Below are 24,002 nucleotides of genomic sequence, written 5' to 3'. Positions count from 1 at the left end.
TTTTAATTTGGTCAATATTTTTGGAAGATTCAGTGAAACAATGAATTGACTGGTAAAAATGTAAATCTTATAGTATACAGTTTGCAAACTTTGAATGGGATGAATTATATTAATAAATATTTTACAATTTAATAATAGTAAATGTTTAACTTATAAACATTTTACAGCATGTTCATTAAATGTACAACAAATCAAATTGAAATGGTAAAATAACTTTCCAGTATAGCTCGTACACTTCCAGTACTCCCTCTTAAGCATCTGAGTGCCTTTAAATTGGAAGATAATGCCAGCAGATTGATTTCCCCAAGAGTTACAGACTTCCTTGATCATATACGAGCTGAAATAAAGACTCTTCAGTCTGCTCCTGTTGGCTGGAGGAAGACGCTGACATGATGACGCACTTAAATCTCCTTAATCTGTCCCATAAAACACAGCCGAATGTCACATCCTCCACGTGACTCCATTAAACACATCCCGTCCTCCACTATTAACGTGACACAATTCTGCAGAACTGCAAATGAATTCCCAGCATGCTGGACATGATTAATCAAGTTCATAAACATGAGCATCACCTGATTAAATGATCATCTGCAGACTCGTATAAATGTGATGCACTGACACGGTGTTCATTCTAACGCGCCAAGTGTGCAACCTTTTACTCATGCCCTTTAAATACAAAGGTTAAAGGTCACTGTGTGAATGTCACAATAACAAGAGTTACAGAACAGACTGATAATCAGCAAATTTCCACAAAAACACAAGGGATGGTGGATGATTGCGAGGCCATGATCGTAATAGCCGATGGAGGGAATTTGGCCAGGACACCATGGCTACAGCCCTACTTTTAATGAGAAGTGCGATGGGATTTTAATGAGAGTCAGGACCTCGGATTACATCTCATTCGAAAGACAGAGCTCACTGACAGTTCCGCTTCACTATACTGGGGCATTAGGACTCAGACATACCGCAGTTTGAGCACCCACTACTCGCCTTTCTAGCACCACTTCCAACAGCAACCTAGTTTTCCCATGTGGTCTCCCATCCATGTACTGACCGGCTCCGCCCTGCTAAGCTTCAGTGAGTAACCAGTCTTGTGCTGCAGGATGATATGGCTGTGGTATAGAAGTATAGAAGGACAATAAAAATAGTTTAAGGGAGAAAGACAAAGGGCAACAGTTTTTAGTGAAATATCTAAGCCATCAATATTTTTGGTTAGATTCTCTGGAAAGAAAAAAAGTCTTTACATTTAATCATATGTAGCTACCAAAGTCTGACCTTGCCATCAAAATTGATGGTCTTTTAAGGGTTTCTGTTTACGCTAAATGTAAAATCACACTTTTGATTTTGAGAGAAATCAAAATCTAGAAGAAACAAATGCTTTAAATTCACTCATCCATTAATTTTCCTTCAGCTTAGTCCCTTTATTAATCAGGAGTCGTCACAGCGGAATAAACTGCCAACTTATCCAGCATATGTTTTGCGTAGCGGATGCCCTTCCAGCCACAACCCAACACTTGGAAACATTCAAACATTCTTGCACAAACTCACATACACTACGGCCAATTTAGCTTATTCAATTCTCCAATATACTGTATGTCTGGGCTAAAGGGGAAACCGGAGCACCCAGAGGAAACCCACGCCAACATGGGGAGAACATACAAACTCCCTGCAGAAATGCCAACTGATCCAGCAGTGGAATCGAATCAGCGACCTTCTTGGGGATTTATAATAAATAGTATATATAACAAATATAGAATATATAAACAATAAATAAATATAAAAATATATAATAAAATTATACTAAATATAATTAAATTCAACAACGAAAAAAATAAATGCTTTACTCAAACAAATTGAATTAAATTAAAAATAAGAAAATAAAACCTTTTAAAAAATACAAAATGTAAAGAAAAATAATGTAAATATATAAAATAAACAATTTATTTAATATATTAAATGAACTCAAACTAATTAAATTATATGTAAAAACTGTTAATAAAATAAATAAAGAAAATGTAAAGAAAAATAATAATGAAATAGAATAAAATTTTAAATGAACTTAAACTAATTAAATTAAATAAAAGATAAAAAAAATAAATAAAACTGGCTAATAAAAAATATCTAATATAACGGAAAAAATATATATAAAAAAATAAACTCAAACTAATTAAATTTAATTAATAAAAAATAAAATATTTTATTAAAATAAAAAAAACGAAAAAGTAAATTATAGAATTTAATAAAATATAAAATAAACTCAAATTAAAGTAAATTAAATTAAAAAGTAAGAAAATAAAACCTTTTAATAAAACAAATAAAGAAAAGGTAAAGATAAATAACATAAAAAATTAACATAAACTTAAACTAATTAAATTTAATTCAAAAAATAAAAAGATAAAAACTGTCACTCACACACACACACACACACACACACACACACACACACATACACACACACACACACACACACACACACACACACACACACACACACACACACACACACACACACACACACACACACACACACACACACACACAATAGTAAATAAAATTAAATAAATAGGTTTGATTTAGGGAAAAGAAAACTAGTGCATTATTATAAAATGCACATCTCATAAAAACTGAAGAAAAATGTGTAGCATTTGAAAAATGCATATTATGTTATATGTACATGTATATTAAAATATAATTAAAATATATGTACTACATATATGCATGTGTATACATTTGAATTTATTTTAATTAACAAAGATTTTAACCAATGCATATGATTTTATTTAACACTTTTGATTTTGGGAAGAACAATGACCCTGCCATGAGAGGAAAATCAGCCACCGCAGCACATACCACAGCAATAAACTAACACATCTAAATAAATGCATACTGCAAATATTGCAAAAGACCACCGGCATCCACCTGGAAGAACACAAAATCATCTGGTTGCCTTGCTTCAGCAATTTAATTCAAGGTCAAACCGACCAAAATGATCTCCCAAAAAAATTGTGGTGGAAACAAACTGCGACCTCAATGTGCACTTCAGCCTATTTAACATTCATTATAATGATGTGCATTATTTACGAGCTCATCAAAATTGAAGTAATGAAAACATGTTTAAAGCTTGTCTTTTCCAAATGGCTTGGCTTTACTGAACACGGGCTGCTTGCGGACCCACAGTGACCTGACACATATTGACGCCTGCGGACAAGATCGGCATCCTTAAACAAAAGCAGGACACATTATGGCTGTCCTGCAGGCTTCAAAACATTTTAGCCTGGAGAAAATAATATTGTCAGCAAAGATCAACCATTCATTGATATGCAATGTATTAAGTGTTATTATAGGTTGCGAAAGCTTAACTAATGTTCAAAAAATCAACATTAATGTCATTTCACCGGGTCATTCTGCAGGATCAATGCAGGCTCTCAATTGGCTCTGGGGTCATTTGCATTTTGCAGATGCAGCGAATTTTTTCCTCAATGCTTAAAACAAGAACAGTCTATTTTGGTGTACCAATACACCCATGGGACCTCCTTGGGCCACATTTTCAATAACCTTCAAAGCAGTTTGACTGTATACAGTTAGAAATTAACATCTAAAACAGGATATTAGCAAAATCTGACAATTTTTTTAATTTAATTTAATTTGAGAATTATGGACAAGTCAAGAGTCAGGCGACGATGGAACTACTATATTTTTGACTAAACAACTAGATGAGCAAAATATGATGAATAAACTTCGTTTTAAAAGGTTATTTTAAAGGCTTTTTGACCCTATACAGGGAGAAATTAACACTTTAAACAGAACATTAGCAAGATTTGACTATTTGTTTTATCTGAATTTCCCAAAACTTGAGAATCATAGAGAAGTCAAGAGTCAAAAATTAGACTTATTATCATTATTACATATTCTTATGGATAGCTGAATGTAGGATTCAAAAATATGTATAGCGGGAGTGTTCAAGATAAAACTTTCGAGATAATTTTTAAGTTTTTATATTTTTGTTTTTAAAAATTAATGTTTATGTATGATATGCAAAATAAACTCACAATACTATACTGATATTATATACTGAATAGACTACAGATATTAAGACATTTTGACAGTAATCCATATTGAAACTACAAGATCTCAAAAACACAACACTCAAAATTGACCATATTTGTCATCTGATTTAGCTGAGACTTGGAAAAGAGCAGACTATAATGTTATAAACATTAGCAAAACTTCTCCTTTTGTGATTTAAAGATGGAAAAAAGTAATACAAGTTTTAAACAACATGATGAATACTAAATGATGACATATTTGACACATTTTAAAGCAACCAAGCACAACACCACACCTTATACTGAAAAAAGCTCCATCTAAAGCAACTTTTAAAGGTATTTTGACAATAATTTATATGAAAACTACAACATCTCAAGCACACAAACCACCCAAAATTGACCATATTTGTCATCTGATTTTGCTCAGACTTGGAAAAGAGCAGCCTTAACATTTTTACCATTAGCAAAACTTCTGCTTTTGTAATTCAAAGATGAAAAAATGTTCTACAGGTTTCAAACACAATAAATAGTAAATTATGACAGATTTGACACATTTTAATGCAACCAAGCGTAACAAAACTCCATCTAAAGCAACTTAAAAAAGGCATTTTGACAGAATACTCACAAAAATGAACATCTCAAACAAGACTGAAACATTCAAAATAAGCCAGTTCTTGTCATCCCAGTTTACCCAAACTTGACAACTACAAGGAATCTACAAGAACAGGGCGCCCTCCTTTTGCTCAAGCCCTATTTATGGCTATTTATGGGGGATTTTAAGTTAATATTTTTAAGATGATGAGTTTTTAACGTTTTTGCTTTTGAAACACAACTGAAGGTTTATCTGTGAGATGCAAAATGTACCCACAATTCTAGAATCACTTATATACTGATATTATATACTGAATAAACTACAAGGTTAAAGGAATTTTGACAATAATCCATATGAGAAACTAAAACACCTCAAACCAACCCAGGCTTATTTTGAAACTGTACCTCTATATACATTTCTGGAGAACTCAAAAAACGTCCCAGAAGCTATGTTTTTTGCAGTACTTGTTTTCGCAAATCCACCAGAAGCTGCTGTGTTTTGTTTTGCTGATCTCAAATTTCGCACCTGTTGTTCTTGCATAAATCCACCAGAGGCCGCTGTCGACTGACTGTACCACCCTTCTCCTTCCTTAAACCCAACCAATAGTGTTTTCAAAAGCACTGACTGACCCGCCCAGGCTGTGCTGCTGGCCGGTGCAGGCCCTTTGAAAACATTAACGTCAATTTAACGGACGAAATGGTTGGGGAAATGGTTAGATTTGGTGGAGGATATTATTTGGTGACTGGTAAGCCACTAATAATATCTCTGGGGGCCCCTAAACACTTTAGCCCCTTTGGATTGTCCTAGCGGTGCCCCTGGACCAGCCAACCCACTACCCTAAACCCAATCCACAGTTTTCAAAAGCAATCCAGAAAAAGAAAAGCCTTCGATGGATTTTTACCACGTTTTCAGATTTTACGACGTTTTCACCCTGTTATTTACTTGTTTTTTTTCTTTTTCTTCTGTTTTTGTCTTACCTGCTTTTCGGAGCTGTTATTTGTCGGACTCGAACCCTGTCATCGTGGTCAACTCCTATCTGCATCTCAAGTCCACAGACATACGTGTCGAGCCACTGGGCAAACTGGTAACAGCGGGAAAGCCGTCCATACTGAGGCAATTGGTCAAGCGCAAAAAGGAACGCTGTCATACCGCCCTGTTGCGTTTGTTTTAAAGATGAAATGCAGCCATGTGTACATCTGGCTACATAGTTCGTGATCTCCATAAATGTATATAGGGCTACGTTTTCAGAATGAGCCTGTTGCCTCAAACACACAAACACCCAAAATCGACTACATTTATCATCTTATTTAGCTCAAACTTGGAAAAGAGCAGCCTCAACATGATTAACATTAGCAAAACTTCTCCTTTTGTGATTCAAACATCGAAGAACATCTCAAACAGGACTGAAACATTAAAAATATGCCAGTTCTTGTCCTCCCATTTGACCCAAACTTGACAACCACAAGGAAATGACAAGAACAGCGCGCCAGCCTTTCACTCAAGCCCTATTTATGGCATTTCAGAAAGGTCATTTACATCAAAAGTCAAAAAATATGCCACTGTCAATCATATATCTCTGCATATGGTGGGCAGTGATGGATCGGAGTGGTCACCGCGCTTCATTATAGGGGACAGAACGATCTACGAGACCTTTGGGAATAAGCACTGTTGGAAGGGTTAAGCTGGCCTGCTTCATCACGCTCGTAGATCTCCACGTCCAAATTGATCAATCAATATTGAAGCATTAATCTGGTGAAGGGATGTCGTAACACGTCCCGGACAGACTGATTAGAAAAAGAAATACGTCCTCCCATTCGCCTTGAGCAGAGAGATTCACGGTGTTTGGTAATGGGAGGGGGAAAATGGAAAAGACGTTTAAACCCACACACAAACACAAACATGTGATAGATGTTAATGGAAACAACGCTGTTTAAACAGAATTACTGGCGACACTTATGCCGAGCTATTAAATTATTGACTGTGTGATTACAGGCACTTTAAAAACAAAAGGAGGAGAGTAGCCTATAGCTGAGTTACATAAAAACACCAATTTTGCTCTTTATTTCATTCTTAATAACCGTTTTATGAATGTGAGGTTGTGTATGCAGGACTCTAGAGGAAATGAATGACTGTTGCTGGGTGGTCAGAGTGGATTTATCACTTGTCAACGCTTGCTGTTTTCTCCACTAAGGTCACAAAGACACAGATTTAGAGGAAACAAACATATCCTTCTCATGAACCTCAACACCAATGCCTCATAACGGATATAAGCAGCTGTCAATTATGAACATACAATTAATGAGTCCATAATAAATTTAAAGGTACAGTATACATTTAAATATTTAATTACACAGACATTCAGGATTGACATTATTGAGAGAAAGCACATGATTAATTTATTAACTATTGGTAACGTAAAGTTGTTGATTGTTTATGGTGGGAGATATGTACTGTAAATGAAGGTGAACCTGAAAGAGATCTGAACAACAGTTGTACAGTTCATCAGTAAAATGCATTCAATATTCTTTGTCTATACAAAATGAGAAGGTTTCTAAATGATAAATGCTCATATCTAAAGCAAGTAAATGACTGGCCACTTTTTAGGGTACACTAGTAGTGTAATAGTAGTAGTAAACTTATGCCAAAAAAGAGATTTCTACTAATAAAAATAATGTATATTTTGGGTCATATTCAACTGAAAAATATCAAACTAAAATAAAAACATTGAAATTAAATCTAAGATTAAGAAAATTCACTGATTTGTTTGAAGTATTGTTTCAATATTTGTACAAAATTTGACAAACTTAAAGGGATAGTTTGCCCAAAAAATGTAATTGTCATCATTTACTCTCTTCACTTGTTCCAAACATTCAAGTTTTTTCTGTTGAACCAAAAAGCAGATATTTTGAAGAATGCTGAAAACCTGTAACCATTGACTTTCATGGTATTTTATTTTCCTACTATGCATATCAATGGTTACAGGTTTTTCAGCTTTTGTCAAAACATCTTCTTTTGTGTTTAACAGAACCCAGCAATTGTTTTTCGTTTTCAATAGATGTCTAATAGATGTCTAAACATGGTCGTCTTGGCAAAAACAATGTTAAATTTGGGCTGTCAGTAAAAATCAAACAGACATCCAAGTATAAGCCAAAGCAACCTATATCAAATAAACATAAATGAATGACTACACATATAAAGTCTGTCTTATCTGTCTATTTGACGACTAGTCTAGTTTTGGGCTTTTCTAAGATGTCTATTAGATTTTCCTTGACTGCCCAAGTTTAGACTTCCAGCAGACACACATCATTAGACGTTAATATAAGGTTGGATTTAGGTTGCCAGCATCTGAGGACAATGTTATTTTGTTGTGCCTGCTGGGTTGTTTTAGCCAAGCTGTAATTAACACAGGGAAGAAACCAACTCATAAAAATGTACAACCACTTGAGGGTGAGTAAACAGTGAGTGAATTATAATTTTTTTTGTGGGTGAACTATCCCTTTAAAAAAAAAGCTAATACGAAACTTAAATCAGACTACCCAGCAAGCGTTTTTGTTTTCAAAAGATGTCTAATAGATGTCTAATAGACATCTAAATATAGTCGACTTGGTTGAAACAAGGCTAAATTTGGGCTGTCAGTAAAAATCAAATATATGAATAGGCTAAAACCAGACTAGTCATCAAATAAACAGACATGAATGACTACACATATAAAGTCTGTCTAGTCTATTTGACGACTAGTTTTGGCCTATTCTTAGATGTCTATTAGATTTTCACTGACAACCCATGCTTAACTTTGCTTTAGCCAAGCTGTCTACGTTTAGACGTCTATTAGTTGTCTATTAAACACTAAATTGTTTGCTAGGAAGAAATTAACTTGTAACAATTTAAAACCACTTGAGGGTGAGTAAACAGTGAGTGCATTTTAATTTTGTTGGGTGAACTAGACCTTAAAATAAAAGTAAAAACAAATCTAAAATCAGACTAGTTTTATGATTTATAATATTTTAACAGCTCCAGTCACAATGTCCTTTCCTGCATGCACAAGCTCTGCATTAATATTCTAGAGAAGATTAGATACTCCCTTCAAAGGCATAACAGAAAATTTGTCAAAATTTGGAATGCCCTTTTTTCTTATGTTAAAACTCTCCAGCTGGATCTACACTGATCACCCTGGACAATGATAATACATCAGTTTGTTATCCTTCATTACTCAAATTGTAACATTGAGATTATTGCATAAATATAGACTTCTGCCCCGCATTATTTGTGTACTTTGGTTTTATTTAATTTTATTATTATTTTAAAATTAATTTATTATTGTTTTTATTATTATTATTGGTATTTATGCATTGTTTTTTTATTATTATTTCTATAAGGTTTGTTTATATTTGTAAAATGCAAAAATGTTAAATAAATCATAAACAAAACAAAAAAAAAAAAGATTTCACATACATATTTAAATTGAGCTGAAACAACACAATTCTTGTTTTTTGTTTTTTTTGGGGGGGGGGCTTAATAGTTTTAGGTTTAACTCACATAAATTTGAAAACAAAACTAACTTAACCAACTTAACTTAATTCCTTCATGCTGTCCCAACACATATCGATTGTGTGGAACCCAGCCTTTTTACAGTGTAGACTTGAACTTAATACTGCAACTGACAACAGACCTGTCATCATTTGAATGCCAACACTATGCTTCTGAGCACAACACAGCACCTCCAACCAAACAAACTCCATCCAGAACTGTCAGCCTGCTTTCCAACAGTACAGAAGTGCCACCAAGATGTGTTTGCCTCACAGTTATTTGTCATTAATCTCGAGCTTTCTCTTTGTCTTCTCCCACTCTCAGTGGCCACATGTTGTGACAGCAAGCTGCCGCCGCTCAACACATCAAAACACCTTTCCTTGCCAAGAAAAACTCCAACCTTTCTGAGTCAACAAAACACCCAAGCAGCAAAACACACCGCAAAAGAGACAGACAAAGTGTTAAAGTTGCTCTCCGGCTCTACCTTTCCCTCGGCCCAGCAGAAGCAGATGTTGCTGGAGGTGCTGAGGATATCCGTAATGAAGCCCGAAATTCCCAGACGCATGGTGCCGGCTCAGCGGGGACAGATGGACAGACGGGATGAATGAAAGAGAGTTGATGACAGAAGAAGGGAGGAGAGGTTTGGGATGTTGTCAGTGTGGAGAGTGAGGCGAGAGTGGGAGAGACAAGGAAAAACTGAGAGAGAGAGAGAAAAAGAGAGAGAGAGAGAGAGAGAGAGAGAGAGAGAGAGAGAGAGAGAGAGAGAGAGAGTTTCCTCCACTCTCAAGCGCAGGACCTGTGCTCTCTGTACACCGACTCACACACACACACAACAGGTGCAGCCTCGAACCGACCAGCCAATGGCAACTGTCCTCCCCCTCCACATACACACGAGAGCGCGCGCGCGCGCGCGCACACACACACACGCGCGCACGCACACACACACACACACACACACACACACACACACACACACACACACACACACACACACACACACACACACACACACACACACAGAGAGAGAGAGAGAGAGAGTCATGAGCCTTGATTCTAGCTGACATGCCCTCTCACACACATAAACATGCATCCAATAACACAGGCAGTCCTCTGCGCGCTGTAGGGTGGCTCTGTGTAAATCTTCCTCAGCTTGTGGATGTCTACACGCAAAGCTGCTTTTGAAAAATGCACAGCACACACACTCTTGTAAACAAAGTTGTAAATATAAGTCAAGATTAATTGAGTAGTAGTGTAATCATATGTTACTAATCTTATATTAAATGCTGATATCCCAAAGTGGAATCTTCAGAACTGGAAGTGGATTTCCCAAAAAAAAAAAAAAACAGAAGAAGAAGAAAAGAATGTGATACAGGATTGGAACAACATCAGGCCTGTAGCCAGCCTGGTGAAAGGGGTGGTTCTTTTTTCTCAAAAAGTGGATCTTTTTGCCGTTATTAGCCCCCTTTTCTATTAAATTTTTAGATTTAAATGCTACATTTTAGTGACATTTGTAAGCACTGTTTTAGCTGGATTAGCTTGCCGGATGGTCATCATAATTATAATTTTTGACATACCAAACATATTTCCCTAAAGATTTAAAATAATGAAAAATGAATAAATACTGATTTTTAAATTACAAATTTATTACATCTTATTACGTCATTAAAAACAAAGTCATCTGTTAAAAAAGTTTTACATTAAAAACTAGCCTATTGTCAATTTCTAGGCAAATAACAAACTTGCTAGCACATTTAACTTTCCTCCATTAGAATTTGGTAATAAATAAATAATAATAATGTTATGTAGAGCTTCACAAGCTCTCTCTTGTAGAAAAAACATTTGACAATTTTTGGATACCAACAATAGCCCAGTTCGTATTTAAATAATTTTAATATGGTCCACTTTTGGTGCTTCACACCTATTTATTGGTTGTTTTTTGATTTAAGAATAAGGTCCAAGATTGATAATAAAACTTACTTGTAAGACATTTTCTCTATTTAAAAACAACACAGTTAGTCATTACTAAAAGATTATTAAAAACATTTATTTTTGATTTTATTTTTATTAGATTTTTTTTAGGAGTTCAGTGCTCTTATTCATAAAACCTGGTGTTCACTGTAAACAATAGTCATAAATTAGCAGATTTCAGTATTTGTTTTATTTTTTCCATTTATTTATGCATTTGAATAGCATTATGTGAGCTTAATCTTTCTTCCAACAACTTTTACCTTTAAAAAGTTTTTAAAAAGTGAATTTATGAAAATGTTTAATGTTTTAAAGTCATATATTGTCTGAATTGGAGTTGAAAATTACGCTACAGAAACCTTGTAATAAACTGGCAGTACATATTCGGTTATTTCAAAGACTTACAGTTGAAGTCAGAATTATTAGCCCCCTTTGAATTTCTTTTCTTTTTTAAATATTTCCCAAATGATTTTTAACACAGCTGAAGAATTTTTTTCTTCTAAAGAAAGTCTTAATTGTTTTATTTTCGACAATTTTTTAAACACCATTTTAAGGACAAAATTATTAGCCCCTTTAAGCAAATTTTTTTTCGATAGTCTACAGAACAAACCATCATTATACAATAACTTGCCTAATTACCCTAACCTGTCTAGTTAATAACCTAATTAAGCCTTTAAATGTCACTTTAAGCTGTATAGAAGTGTCTTGAAAAAATATGTAGTCAAATATTGTTTAATGTTATCATGGCAAAGATCAAATAAATCAGTTATCAGAAATGAGTAACTAAAACTATTATGTTTAGAAATGTGTTGAAAAAATCTGCTCTCTGTTAAACAGAAATTGGGGAAATAAATAAACCGGGCTAATAATTCTGACTTCTGTATTTCTCTATATATGAAAGATGACTTCTCGTCACATTCTCATGTTTTCTTGCAGAGCTGGATGTTGGATTCTACAAAAAATAATTGTTAGATTAGCTGACCTGATTAGCTGAAGTCACACCGAAGCAACAGCCAACAGAGGATTCTGCTTGGTCTTAAAGCCTTTTTGATGCGTTATTTTCACAATTTATCTAACATAGCAGTCAATATAGGGCAAATAAGCTCATGTATGGGACAAATTCTGGACCTTTGTCGGTGAGGGGTGGGTCTTTCAAACCAACTGAACCCCCTAGTTTGGGTCACTCAAAGAACCATTTTAAAGGAGGCCTATCATACAAAATCAACATTTGAAGACGACCAGAGGAAACTCATGCCAACACTGGGGGAACATCCACACAGAAATGCCAACTGGCCCAGCCGGGACTCGAACCAGCGACCTTCTTGCTGTGAGGCGACAGAGCTAACCACTATGTTTATTTATTGAATTATTGCTATCAGTTCGTCAAAAGCACAAACAATCATTTAGCAAACTCACAACAGGTCTGTCTTTAAAGGATTAAAGGTTTAAAGGTTATCAGTTATGGTTAAAAAATCAGTTTCTATATAAATAAAAGGACTACTGTGTGTACAACAAGCTCCCACTCGAGTTTAACACCACTCACAATTTCTTCATAAATGCAAATCTCCAGCGTTTTTCAGTCCGAGTGACAGCACTGAACTGCTCTGACAACACTTTCCATGTGTCTCTGCATAAGCTGACCCCCAGTGACATTTCCAGCCAGAAAACTGAAACAAACACAACATTCTTATCAAATGTCACGCCGTCTTCAGCTAGAGTAAAATCTGTGTAACATTTACATCCACTGAATGTAGCATGGAGAAAAACAATCACACTTGAGTAAAAATAGGTTCCTGAGTCAACTCCAAGTGGATTATACTTTTTTTTAAATCACTATATGAGATGCTGATGCTTTTTTTATAGACTTAATTATAACCTAATTTGATAGTAATGCAATAATATGCACCTTTTGTAAATCTGCTCTGAAACAATAATTATTGTAAAAAGCGCTACAAATAAACTAGATGGCTAAATATGCCAAGCACAAATCAGTTAGCAAATGTTAGATTAACATCTTTGCTATCGATTACATGGTAACACTTTAGTTAAGATCACGTTGGGCACATTCCTTTAAAAGAGTAATTAGTTATAGTTACGAGTTACTTCTCACAAATAGTAACTGAGTTAATAACTTTATTGTGAATGGGATACTGACAAGGAGGTGCAGATCCAAATGCAGGGTTTATTATGCAGAGAATGGTCCGACAAGCAACAGACAACACAGGAGCAAACTGATGTATACGGTTAATCCAGAGTCGTGATCAATAAACAGGCAGATGGTCATTAGACAGGCAGTGGGCAATGTAAAACAAACAAGGCAAGGGTCAAAACCGGCAAGGCAAGAAAAACACTTCGTAATGTCCACAATCAGTATAACAAGACTCAGCAAAGAGGTGTCCGTGTGTGCTGTGTATATAGTAATCAGTTCATGTGCAGCTCCAAGCTATGAGTGTGTTTGATCTACTGAATGAGAAACAGGTGTGTGTGAGAAATGCATGACTGGAACTTGTAGTTCTTTTCCTGGCAGATTTGTAGTTTTCTAGCAATCTGCATGGGCTAGATTGCTGGTGAATGTGATAATAACTGAATAACTAATTACCAGAACTAAAGAAAGTAATTATTGCTTTACGTAAACAAATCTAATTTGCCAAATGACTATAAAACATTTTAGCAGCATGTCCTTAACTCTATATCTAGATATTATTTTGTTTAATTCTGTCAGAGTAATGAGTGTTTGCGAGAGAAAAATGAAGTTTTATTTGCTTTGACGTTGTGGCTTCCTCTCCTCCTTTGGTAGCAGAGCACCTGCATAGCCACTATTTTCGTGGTGGCATGTGACTACGTGAGACACTTGATTGGATTAGAATTACTTGTCACCAATGCAGACTCTTTTTTTTTTTCCTGGGCATAAGTTGCATGATACATAAACATTCTTGCCTTTCACCTCAATGAGGGGAAAACAGTGCTAATATTTCCAGTTTGCAAGGGCTACCTTTTAACTTGTTGGATTTGCCATCGTTCTGACTTCTGGTCGTTGGTGTGTGCCACTTAAGCCTGGTTTATGCTTCTGCCTCGAGTGACCGGCATGACCCACAGGAGTCGTGCCTTTATACTTCAATTATTAGTTATTAGTAATTAGTTAATAGTTAGTTAATGCTGTGAATTGTGACCTAAACTAAAGTGTTACCGATTGCATGTAGAAAAGATGCACCTCCAGTACAGATATTAACATTGGGAGTTACAGAATAACCGCAGATTGTTCTTGACATAGGAATAAACAACTACTCCTTTGCTTAGTTTGTTAGGACTGTTTTATGAAATGGATGTTGTACCACAAACATGAACAATTTATTTACAGCACTTAAAAACTAAAAGATTTTAATATTGGTTATTAGTTTATTTTATTATTAGAGTATTTATTCATGAAAAAGATGATTGCTATAGCCAGGAAAATCATTGGACATTTAGATTATAAATATTTTATAACTTTCTTCAGGACTGGAGGAGTAATTAATAATATACCAATACATCATTTATAGATTTATTTATTTATTTGTATTCATCTAATTATTAAAAATAATATGATTGAATATAGCTTGTGTGTGATATCAACAATAGGCACAATGGCTCAGGGGTTAGCATTGTCACTGTCACACTGTCAGTTGGCATTTCAGTGTGGAGTTTGCGTGTTCTCCCCGTGTTGGCGTGGGTTTCCTCCGGGTTCTCCTGTTTCCCTCAGAGCCCAAAGACATGCAGTATAAGTGAATTAAACAAACTAAATTGGCCATAGTGTATGTGTGTGTGAGAATGAGTGTGTATGGGTACTGTATGGGTGTTCCCAGTACTGGGCTGTGACTGGAAGGGCATCTGCTTCGCAAGACAAATGCCGTAATAGCTGTCGGTTCTATCTGCTGTGGCGACCCATGATATATAAAGGACTAAGCCGAAGGAGGGCTGCACGGTGGCCAATGGATAGCACGATCCCCTCACAACAAGAAGGTCGATGGTTCGAGCCATGGCTGTGTGGAGTTTGCATGAGCACATTCCGGGTGCTCCGGTTTCCCCCACAAGTCCAAAAACATGCGGTATAGGTGAATTGCGTAGGCTAAATTGTCCGTAGTGTATGTGTGTAAATGAGAGTGAATATATGTTTCCCAGTGATGGGTTGCAGCTGGAAGGGCATCCGCTGCGTAAAAGCTTATACTGGAATAGTTGGAGGTTCGTTCCGCTGTGGCTACCCCAGATTAATCAAGGGACAAAGCCGGAAATAACATAAATAAATGAATGAATGTAATATTAACTAGACATTTTGGAAAACCTGATTCACAGAGGATCTATTTTTAAAATATTGAGTTGCAGAACTGGCTCTATGTATAGTTTTTGCTGTACTTGTATCTCTTATATGTCTATGATAAAGTAACTCTGTTATTATAATTTGTTTCAATGTGAACTGTGTTGCAATTTTAAAAAAGAAAGAAAGAAAAGATGAACATTTAAGGGCCTTTACAAAGAACATGCTCTTGCATTCATCTAAACGGCTTATTTAGTCGGCATACAAAAAAATCTCTTTGACCAGCTGTTGACATATTACAGCGGTTTATATTTAGCTGTTTTGAGTGCATAAATACAGTACATCCTTTAAGCCAATGAAAGGTTACAATTCCTTTTAAAAATTAAAATGTTTGCACTAACAAAACACAAATAGCACAAATATTAACATTTACTGCACAGGAACTAAAAAAACAAAATAATTCTGAGCATGTTTATGGAGCTTGAACTTCCTTTTACAAAATAGATCCGCAGATAGCATCTCTACTTTTTAATATACAGTGCAACCGGAAAGTATTGATAGCGCTTTATTTGTTCACTTTACGCACTTTTTTATGTCTTATATGCCTTATTCCAAAATTGATTAAATTAATTTATTTCCTCAAAATTCTACACACAATACCCTATAACGACAATGTGGAAACCGATTTTTTTAAATTGTTGCAAATTTATTAAAAATAAAAAACCTGAAAAATCACATGTAAATAAGTATTTACAGTCTTTGCCGTAAAAGCTCTAAATTGAGCTCAGGTAGATTCTGTTTCCACTGATCATTCTTGAGATGTTTCAGCAGTTTAATTGGAGTTCACCTGTGGTAAATTATATTGATTGGACATGATTTGAAAAGGCATACACCAGTCTATATAAGGTCCCAGGGTTGACAGTGCATGTCAAAGCACAAACCAAGCATGAAGTCAAAGGAAGAGTCTGTAGACCTCCGAGACAGGATTGTCTCGAGGCAAAAGACTGGGGAAAATTACAGAAAAAAATCTGCTGCTCTGAAAGTTCCATTGAGCACAGTGGCCTCCATCATCCGTAAGTGGAAGATGTTTAAACTGACCAGATCAATAACACGATGGTCACTCTGTCTAAGCTCCAGCGCTCTTCTGTGGAGAGAGGAGAACCTTACAGAAAGATGGAAGCCACTCCCTGCCTGGAATTTGTCAAAAGGCATCTGAAGGACTCTCTAAGTAACAAAATTCTCTTTTCTCATGAGACTAAAATTAAACCCTTCGGAGTGAATGCCAGGCGTTACGTTTGGAGACAACCAGGCAGCGCTCATCACCAGGCTAATACCATCCATGCTGTGTGGATGAATGCAGCAATGAAGTGGCTTCACAACAACTTGGTGAATGTCCTTGCGTGGCCCAGCCAGAGCCCAGAACTAAATCCTATTGAATATCTCTGGAGAGATCTGGAAATGGCAGTACACGGTCGTTTCCCATCCAACCCTAATAGAGCTTGAGAGGTAATTCAATGAGGAATGGTCTAAAATTTTCAAAGACAGGTGTGCCACGCTTATTACATCATATTCAAAAAGACTTGAGGCTGTTATTGCCAAAAGTGCATCAACACAGCAAAGTAATACTTATGTATATGAGATTTTTCAGGTTTTTTATTTTTAATACATTATCAATTTAAAAAAATCTTTTTCACATTGTCATTATGGTGTATTGTTGGTAGAATGTTGAGGAAATAAATAAATTTAATTTATTTTGGAATAAGGCTGGAAAAAGTGAAGCGCTATGAATAGGCTACTTTCCAGATGCACTGTATCACTTTTTTTGGGAAACACTTTTGTTTAAGTCACAATTCACAGTACTAACAAACCATTAACTAACGCCACTAGTTTAATAAACAGCAAATTAGCTGTTTATAAATACACTAAAACATTTAAAGTCAAAAAGTCAAGAAAACAAATAATTTTATGTTGCTTTAACATATCAGTTAATCAGATTTCAACCATATTTTTTTAAAGTTATACAAAGCTTAACTTAATACTTTTATTCAGTTTGATTGTTGTAAGTTGAGATGAACCGAAAAGTTCATTTGATTCAACTAAAACAATCATGGTTGTGGGGTGATAAGGTCGTAGGTTCGAATCCTGGCTGGGCCAGTTGCCATTTCTGTGTGGAGTTTGCATGTTCTGTGGGTTTCCTCCAGGAGCTCCAGTTTCATGCGCTACATGTGAATTGAATAAACTAAATTGGCCATAGTGTATGTGTGTGAAGGTGAAAGTGTATGGTGAGAAGAGTATGTATGTAATGTATGTAAGAGAGATGTATGTTTCCCAGTCCTAGGTTGCAGCTGGAAGGGCATTCCGCTGCGTAAAACATAGATAAGTTAGCAGTTCATTCCGCTGTGGCGGCCTATGATGAATAAAGTGACTAAGCCGAAGGAAAATGAATGAATGAAAACAATTAAGGCAGCAAGATATTTATAAGTGTAGGTGTAGTGTAGTGTAAGATAAGTGTAGTTAGTAAGGTAGAAAAGAACTTGGTCAAAAATAAACATTAGGGGTTCATTTAAGGGTATAAAGGTAAACTATGTTAAATAATATATGTACCATTATTAATAACATAACTACACATTTTACAGATTTTTTTACAGTTTTTAAAATCACTGCCATTTTTTACAGTTATGCTAAGAAAAAAATAAATGATAAAATAGTACACATTCTAATTTACAAGTGTTCTAACATTCTGATGCTTAAAAATACCTTCCATCTCTGACCCCCCAGTGCTCTTAAGCAAAATAATTCAATGAGTGTTAACCAAAAAAATAAATAAATAAATAAAACAAGCCCACAGAGTCTCCTCTTTTCATTACATCACTGTTCATTCCAAATGATATACAACTTCCCATTAGGAAACACAACTCCATCTCATATTAAACCAACAGCGCTCTGGCAAGAAAACAGCATCCGTATTTCTTCTCCACGGAGACTAGTTTGAGCTCATTATCATAAAAAAAAACATTGCGATCGATGCTATAAATAGAGAACAAAAAACACAGCATCAGCAGATCTGTGAGGTGTGACTCTCAGCATCCACCCGTCTTTTATTTTCCCCTACAGTACGTTCACCTGCCCATTAAACAAACACACACGCACATAAACAAACACAAGCACACACTTACTCGTGAGCTTTCCAAAGTCTTCGAGGAGGAGGAAGGAATTCGCGTTTGTTGAGCGGCACGATGCCAACAGCCGCCTGCATGACGGTAAAAAACTTCTTATACTTCATCTTGGCTTCATTCACAAACAAATTCTCCTGGAGAAACACAAACCGCCACACGCTCCTCCACAACTCTGGCTCTGCACCAACCTTGTCCAAACATGCCTTTTGTCTTTAAAAAAGAGGGAAAAAAAGACATTAATTTGGAGATTTGTATGGCTTACATAATACAGGGAAGACCTTTATAACATTAGACAAATGAAAACGGACTAGAGGGATAATTGTGTTACTAAGCCTGTGGAGATAATGCAGACTCTATTCTCTTTAATCCGTAACTACAGCTCAGAATGACTTTAGTGTGTTTAACATTGACCGGCAAGACGATACACTGCTTTACTGCTGTTCAAATCAACAGTGCGGATTTGGGTTGAATGTTGGGGGGTGTGCTTACTGTTAACATTATTCATGAATAATTATCTTTCTTTCTTACTTTCTTTCCGTCCGTCCGTCCATCCATCCATCCATCCATCCATCCATCCATCCATCTTTTTTCCTGGGAATAATATTTCTTAAGTAGCTGTTGACATGGAATTGTAGCAGATTTTGGCCAAAACCCAAACAATGCGAAGTCACATGAATTGCTCAGGTGTGAGTTTAAGACAGACTTTAACAGAATGTAAAAATCTTGATGATTCTGTGGGTCGCACCTATCAAATCTGATTTTTAATTTGTATTTCCTATTTGATTCAACTCAGGTGATTGGTCGGGCCATTCTACAGCTTGATTTTCTTTCTCTGAAAGCATTTGAGAGTTTCCTTGGCTGTGTTTTGGATCATTGTCTTGCTGAAATGTCCACCCTGGTTTCATCTTTATCATCTAATGTAGATGTTGAACTGAAGCAGCTAACATTAACTTACAATGAGTAATGAGTACAATCGAGTTAGATGGCTTTCACAATGAAAAATGATTGAGAAGAATAAATTTGGCAGTTTAGGTGAGAATCGGCTCATCAGTTTTAATCCATAAGTCATATGTAATTAGTTGTTGTTCAACTAAACATCTTTCAAACTACATGTTTCAAAGCATTTTGCAATTTGCACAAATTAAAAAGAAACTCCAATCTGATGTGATCAAGAATTTGTTCAGAGAAACTTTCATTCATTCATTCTTTCATTCATTTTCATTTTGGCTTAGTCCCTGATTTATGCGACCTATGCATTTCATACTGAAACTGTACCTCTATATACATTTCTGGAGAGAGCCAAATACATCCCAGGAGCTACGTTTTTGTTTTCATGAATCCACTAGAGGCCGCTGTGTATGTTTTTCAGATCTCAAATTTCTCTGGCCAGTCCCATTTGCGCATGCTGTTCTCACATATACCCACCAGAGGGCGTTGTCGACTGACTGACTGACTGACTGACTGACTGAAAGACTCAATGACAGATTGACTGACCCACTCTCTTCCTTTCCTAAACCCAACCAATTTTATTAATTGACCTGCCCACCCACTTCCCAAAACCCAACAAACTATTTTCAAAAGCAATCCATAAATAGAAAAGCCCTTGTGTCATTTTTACAGCATTTTTATGTTTTACCACGTTTTCACCCTGTTATTTACTTGCTTATTTTACTTTTTGGATTCTGTTTTTTCTAACCCGCTTTCTGGAACCCGTTACTTACCGGACTCAAACCCCGTCGTTGTAGTCTACTCCTCTCTGCGTCTCAAGTCTATTAACGTACATTGCGAGCCACTGGATAAACTGGTACCAAAAGGAAAGTCATCCATACAGGGGTAAGTGGTCAGCTGATAAGCGCGAAAAGGAATAGCGTCATACCGCCCCGTAGCATTCCCTTTAAAAATGAAATGCAGCCATACGTAGCTCTGGCTACATGATTCGTGGTCTCCATAAATGTATAGGGCTACGTTTTCAGAACGAGCATGTTGTATTTATCAGGGAATTGTCAACTATTCCAGCATATGTTTTACACAGCAGATGCCCTTCCAGCCGCAACCCAGTTCTGGAAAACACACACACACACACACACACACACACACACACACGCTACAGCCAATTTAGTTAATCCAATTCACCTACTGTATATCACATGTCTTTGGACTGTGAGGGAAACCGGAGCACCCGGAGGAAACCCACATCAACATGGGAAGAACATGCAAACTCCACACAGAAATGCCAACTGACCCAGCCGGGGCTCGAACCAGCAACATTCTTGCTATGAGGCAACAGGGCTAAGCACTGAGCTACCATGCCCCACCAGATCTGACCTTAAATGTTTAGAAAAAATATATCCTTTGAGTATTGCGACGTGTTGACATTTTAAAGTCATTTTTGACTTGTATGCCTGCATTTTTTGGCTCTTCCACACTGCCAGGCCCAGTTCAGCAGAAATATGTGCACGCACCTTTCTGCACAATCTAAGTCGTGAACACGTGTAAAAAACACACATAGGATGAGTAATCACTTGTCAGGGTTTGTAGGCAGTGAGCCAGTGAGAGCTCTGGAAATGAAATTACTCGACGGACGGATTACGCTCGCGTTGCTTACAAGCACAAAGTGGGATTTTGCTGTCAAAGAGCTCGAGGTGAGACAGGGGGAAATTTCCGCGTATTAAGTCTATGAATAGGTCTGTTTTGGCCTCACAGATGTGTTGGAGCGAGCCACGGCGAAAGGATTTGAAAGCATTTTCTCACGCACATAAAAAGCCATAAAAGCTTATGATTTGATATGGTAGTAATAGGCTATATGATTTAACAACCATAAGACATTATCCGTTATGGATGAACGAATGCATTAGCTGCTAGAGACTGTGATAAGCAGCAGCTCTGACCAGACAATATTAATGCACTTGTTCGGTATTATTAGAGCTGAAAGCCAGGCATTTAGGGTTTAGGATTAGTGCAGAAAAATGGTTTGCTTTACTGTCATATTCAGTGTTATTTTGAGTAACAATTAGTTATTATAAAAATAAAAAAATATATTTTCATATTTTAGTTATTTTGTAATTTACTTAGTTTTAATATGAACTAAATAAAAATGAGAGATCTCTATAGGCAAAATGCCTTTTTTTATTAATGTTAGGCCACTTTATGTTAGGATATTTGACTGATGTCAAATATCTGACAATTCCCCAGCAAGCACACAAGACATTATTAATAAGATGTTAATATTAGGTTAGATTTAGGTCGTAGCATCAGGGGATCAAAATTCAATGGTTATCTAGCAATTAAGGACAACATTATTTTGACGTCCAATAATGATGCTAAATGACGTTGATATTTGGTTGATTTTAGGTTGTGTTGGAAAGTGACCAAAATCCAAAGTCGAGCCAACATCTTAAACCAACGTCATATTGAGGTCAAATACTGACATTTATTCGTCAGGTATGGCAACCAAAATCCAACGTTCGATATACATCATAGTGGTAACATCAAGCTGAAACATCATTAGTAGGGATGTAACGGTATCAGAATTTCACGGTAAGATAATACCTCGGTATGAATGGCACGGTAAGGTATTTATTGAATAATTTACAGGGAAAAACAAAACTAATGAAAAGACTCGAAAAAAGTGCCAAAAGTGTTTATTTACCTTAGCACTGAACATATCAATGACATACAAATTAGCCATCTATCTGTAAGTTTCGAAACAGGAACTTCAATTTTTCAATTTTAATAACAAAAAACTATTAAACCATATAAAAAAAATAAAGTTTCAATTTAGTATTGTTGAAAACTCATCACATTCAACATTTAATCACTCACTCACTTAGATAGAGATGTTTTTTTAAAGAAAAATTATCATATAACTATAATCTGGTAAAATCTGGGATCTCTGGGCATTTACAATGTTCCCTGCAACAGAAAAAAAACCTTCTCATTTGGGACTGAGGTTTCTGGGACAGAGATATATGATTTAGCCAAGGTTAACAGCAGTGGGTAACATTGTGCATTGTCTTTCCATTACTTAAGAGGACAAGCCATGAGTGAGATAGAGGTCTCTTTGCGGTACAAGTCAATGTCTGCATTAATCTAACAAGTGTGTTGTGTTCTGCAGTACCCATGACTGTTTTTAGTCGTATTCACCGACTTATATTTCACCACAGTCTGGCAGTGCCTGCATACTGTTTTTTTCTTTGTCACCTTTTCTCCTTTTTTTGTATCTTTTTAGAAAGAAACCGAAATGCTTCCACACATCCGATTTAAAACCCGCTTTAGGTTCGATCATTTCCAGCTCTTTTTCTTCCCCGCTACTAGCAACACACTCCATTTCCGCATTACTGGATCTGTAGTGACAACAGACCGCAAAGGATGATGGCCACGCCTAGGCTGATGGGAATTGTAGTTCCCGCTACCTCTCGTTCGTTTAATTCGCCTAAGCAAACTTTTCTCAGAAATATAGTTTTATTGAGTCATGCGCCTACGGTAATATTGAAAAAAATTACTATTGCGGTGTGACGGTATTTACAATATTGTTACATCCCTAATCATTAGACATTATTATTTAGTTGGTTTTAGGTTGGATGTTGGACATTGACGTTGGCCTGAAGTTGAGTTCTGACATAAACACGATTTTCATTTCCAAACATAACGCAACGTCCCCATGACGTTAGAGAACAACGTCAATCTGCATCATGTTGAAGTCTTGTGCTGGGTGTTTAAGGTAATTTCGCTCATCATACAATAAACATCCGTCACCTTCTCATCAGTGACATGCATCTAAACAGTCTCTGGGTCAATGCACCTAAAGATTTTGAACATCTTCTTGGACACTTTTAATGCTTCAAATGTTTTTTTAATGCTTCAATTATGAAGCACCCATGTCTTGGGGTAGTTCATTATGATGTGATTTACCTTCTATGTGCGGTTTGATTAGACAGGAATTGAATGACTGATTTTTCTAATCCCCATACAAAATAAAATATGAAGTAGTGACTTTAGGTTGAAGGAAAGTAGTGGAGTAAAAGTACCGATACAGCACTAAAAATGTATTCAAGTGAAAGTAAAAGTACACATTTTTAAAACGACTTAGTAAATTACAATTTCTGAGAAAAACGACTCAATTACAGTAATCCGAGTATTTGTAATTAGTTACTTTACACCACTAGTCAGTTGGCATTTCTATGTGGAGTTTGAATATTTCCTGTGTTGGCGTGGGTTTCCTCCGGGTGCTCCGGTTTCCTCCAAAATCCAAAGACATGTGTTATAGGTGAATTGAGTAAGCTAAATTGACCGGAGTGTATGTGTGTGAATGCAATAGTGTATGGAAGTTTCCCCATGTTGGGTTGCGGCTGGAAGCGCATCCACTGCATAAAACATATGCTGGATAAGTTGGCGGTTCATTCCAC

At 36.1% G+C, this 24,002-nt stretch overlaps 2 protein-coding genes across 12 annotated transcripts in view; one reads left to right on the top strand and one right to left on the bottom strand.

The window, feature by feature from the left end:
* nr1h5 (nuclear receptor subfamily 1, group H, member 5) overlaps positions 1-24,002 on the top strand; it is a 612,581-nt gene that overhangs the window by 93,900 nt on the left and 494,679 nt on the right. The window lies entirely within an intron of this gene.
* The window catches only part of tjp2b (tight junction protein 2b (zona occludens 2)), a 197,722-nt gene that overhangs the window by 161,516 nt on the left and 12,204 nt on the right, over positions 1-24,002 (bottom strand). For 3 of the 11 annotated variants that reach the window (XM_087263114.1, XM_087263121.1, XM_087263120.1), the window contains exon 1: positions 9,650-10,115. The exons of 2 other annotated variants lie outside the window; for them this stretch is intronic. Coding sequence is in view for 5 of the 9 variants with exons in the window: in XM_087263120.1 (XP_087119246.1) it covers positions 9,650-9,730 (81 nt within the window). In the remaining 4 variants the exon portion in view is untranslated. Of the gene's footprint in view, positions 1-9,649; positions 10,116-18,597; positions 18,807-24,002 lie in introns of those variants that run through there. 6 more of the 11 variants (XR_015496988.1, XM_087263119.1, XR_015496990.1 and 3 more) reach the window with 4 other exon arrangements.

The sequence above is a fragment of the Danio rerio genome, chromosome 8, assembly GCF_052040795.2.
Source record: "Danio rerio strain M-AB ecotype USA chromosome 8, GRCz13ab, whole genome shotgun sequence".
Taxonomy (NCBI): domain Eukaryota; kingdom Metazoa; phylum Chordata; class Actinopteri; order Cypriniformes; family Danionidae; genus Danio; species Danio rerio.
The sequence above is the reverse complement of the archived record's forward strand: the minus strand, read 5'-3'. Positions and strand labels throughout refer to the sequence as shown.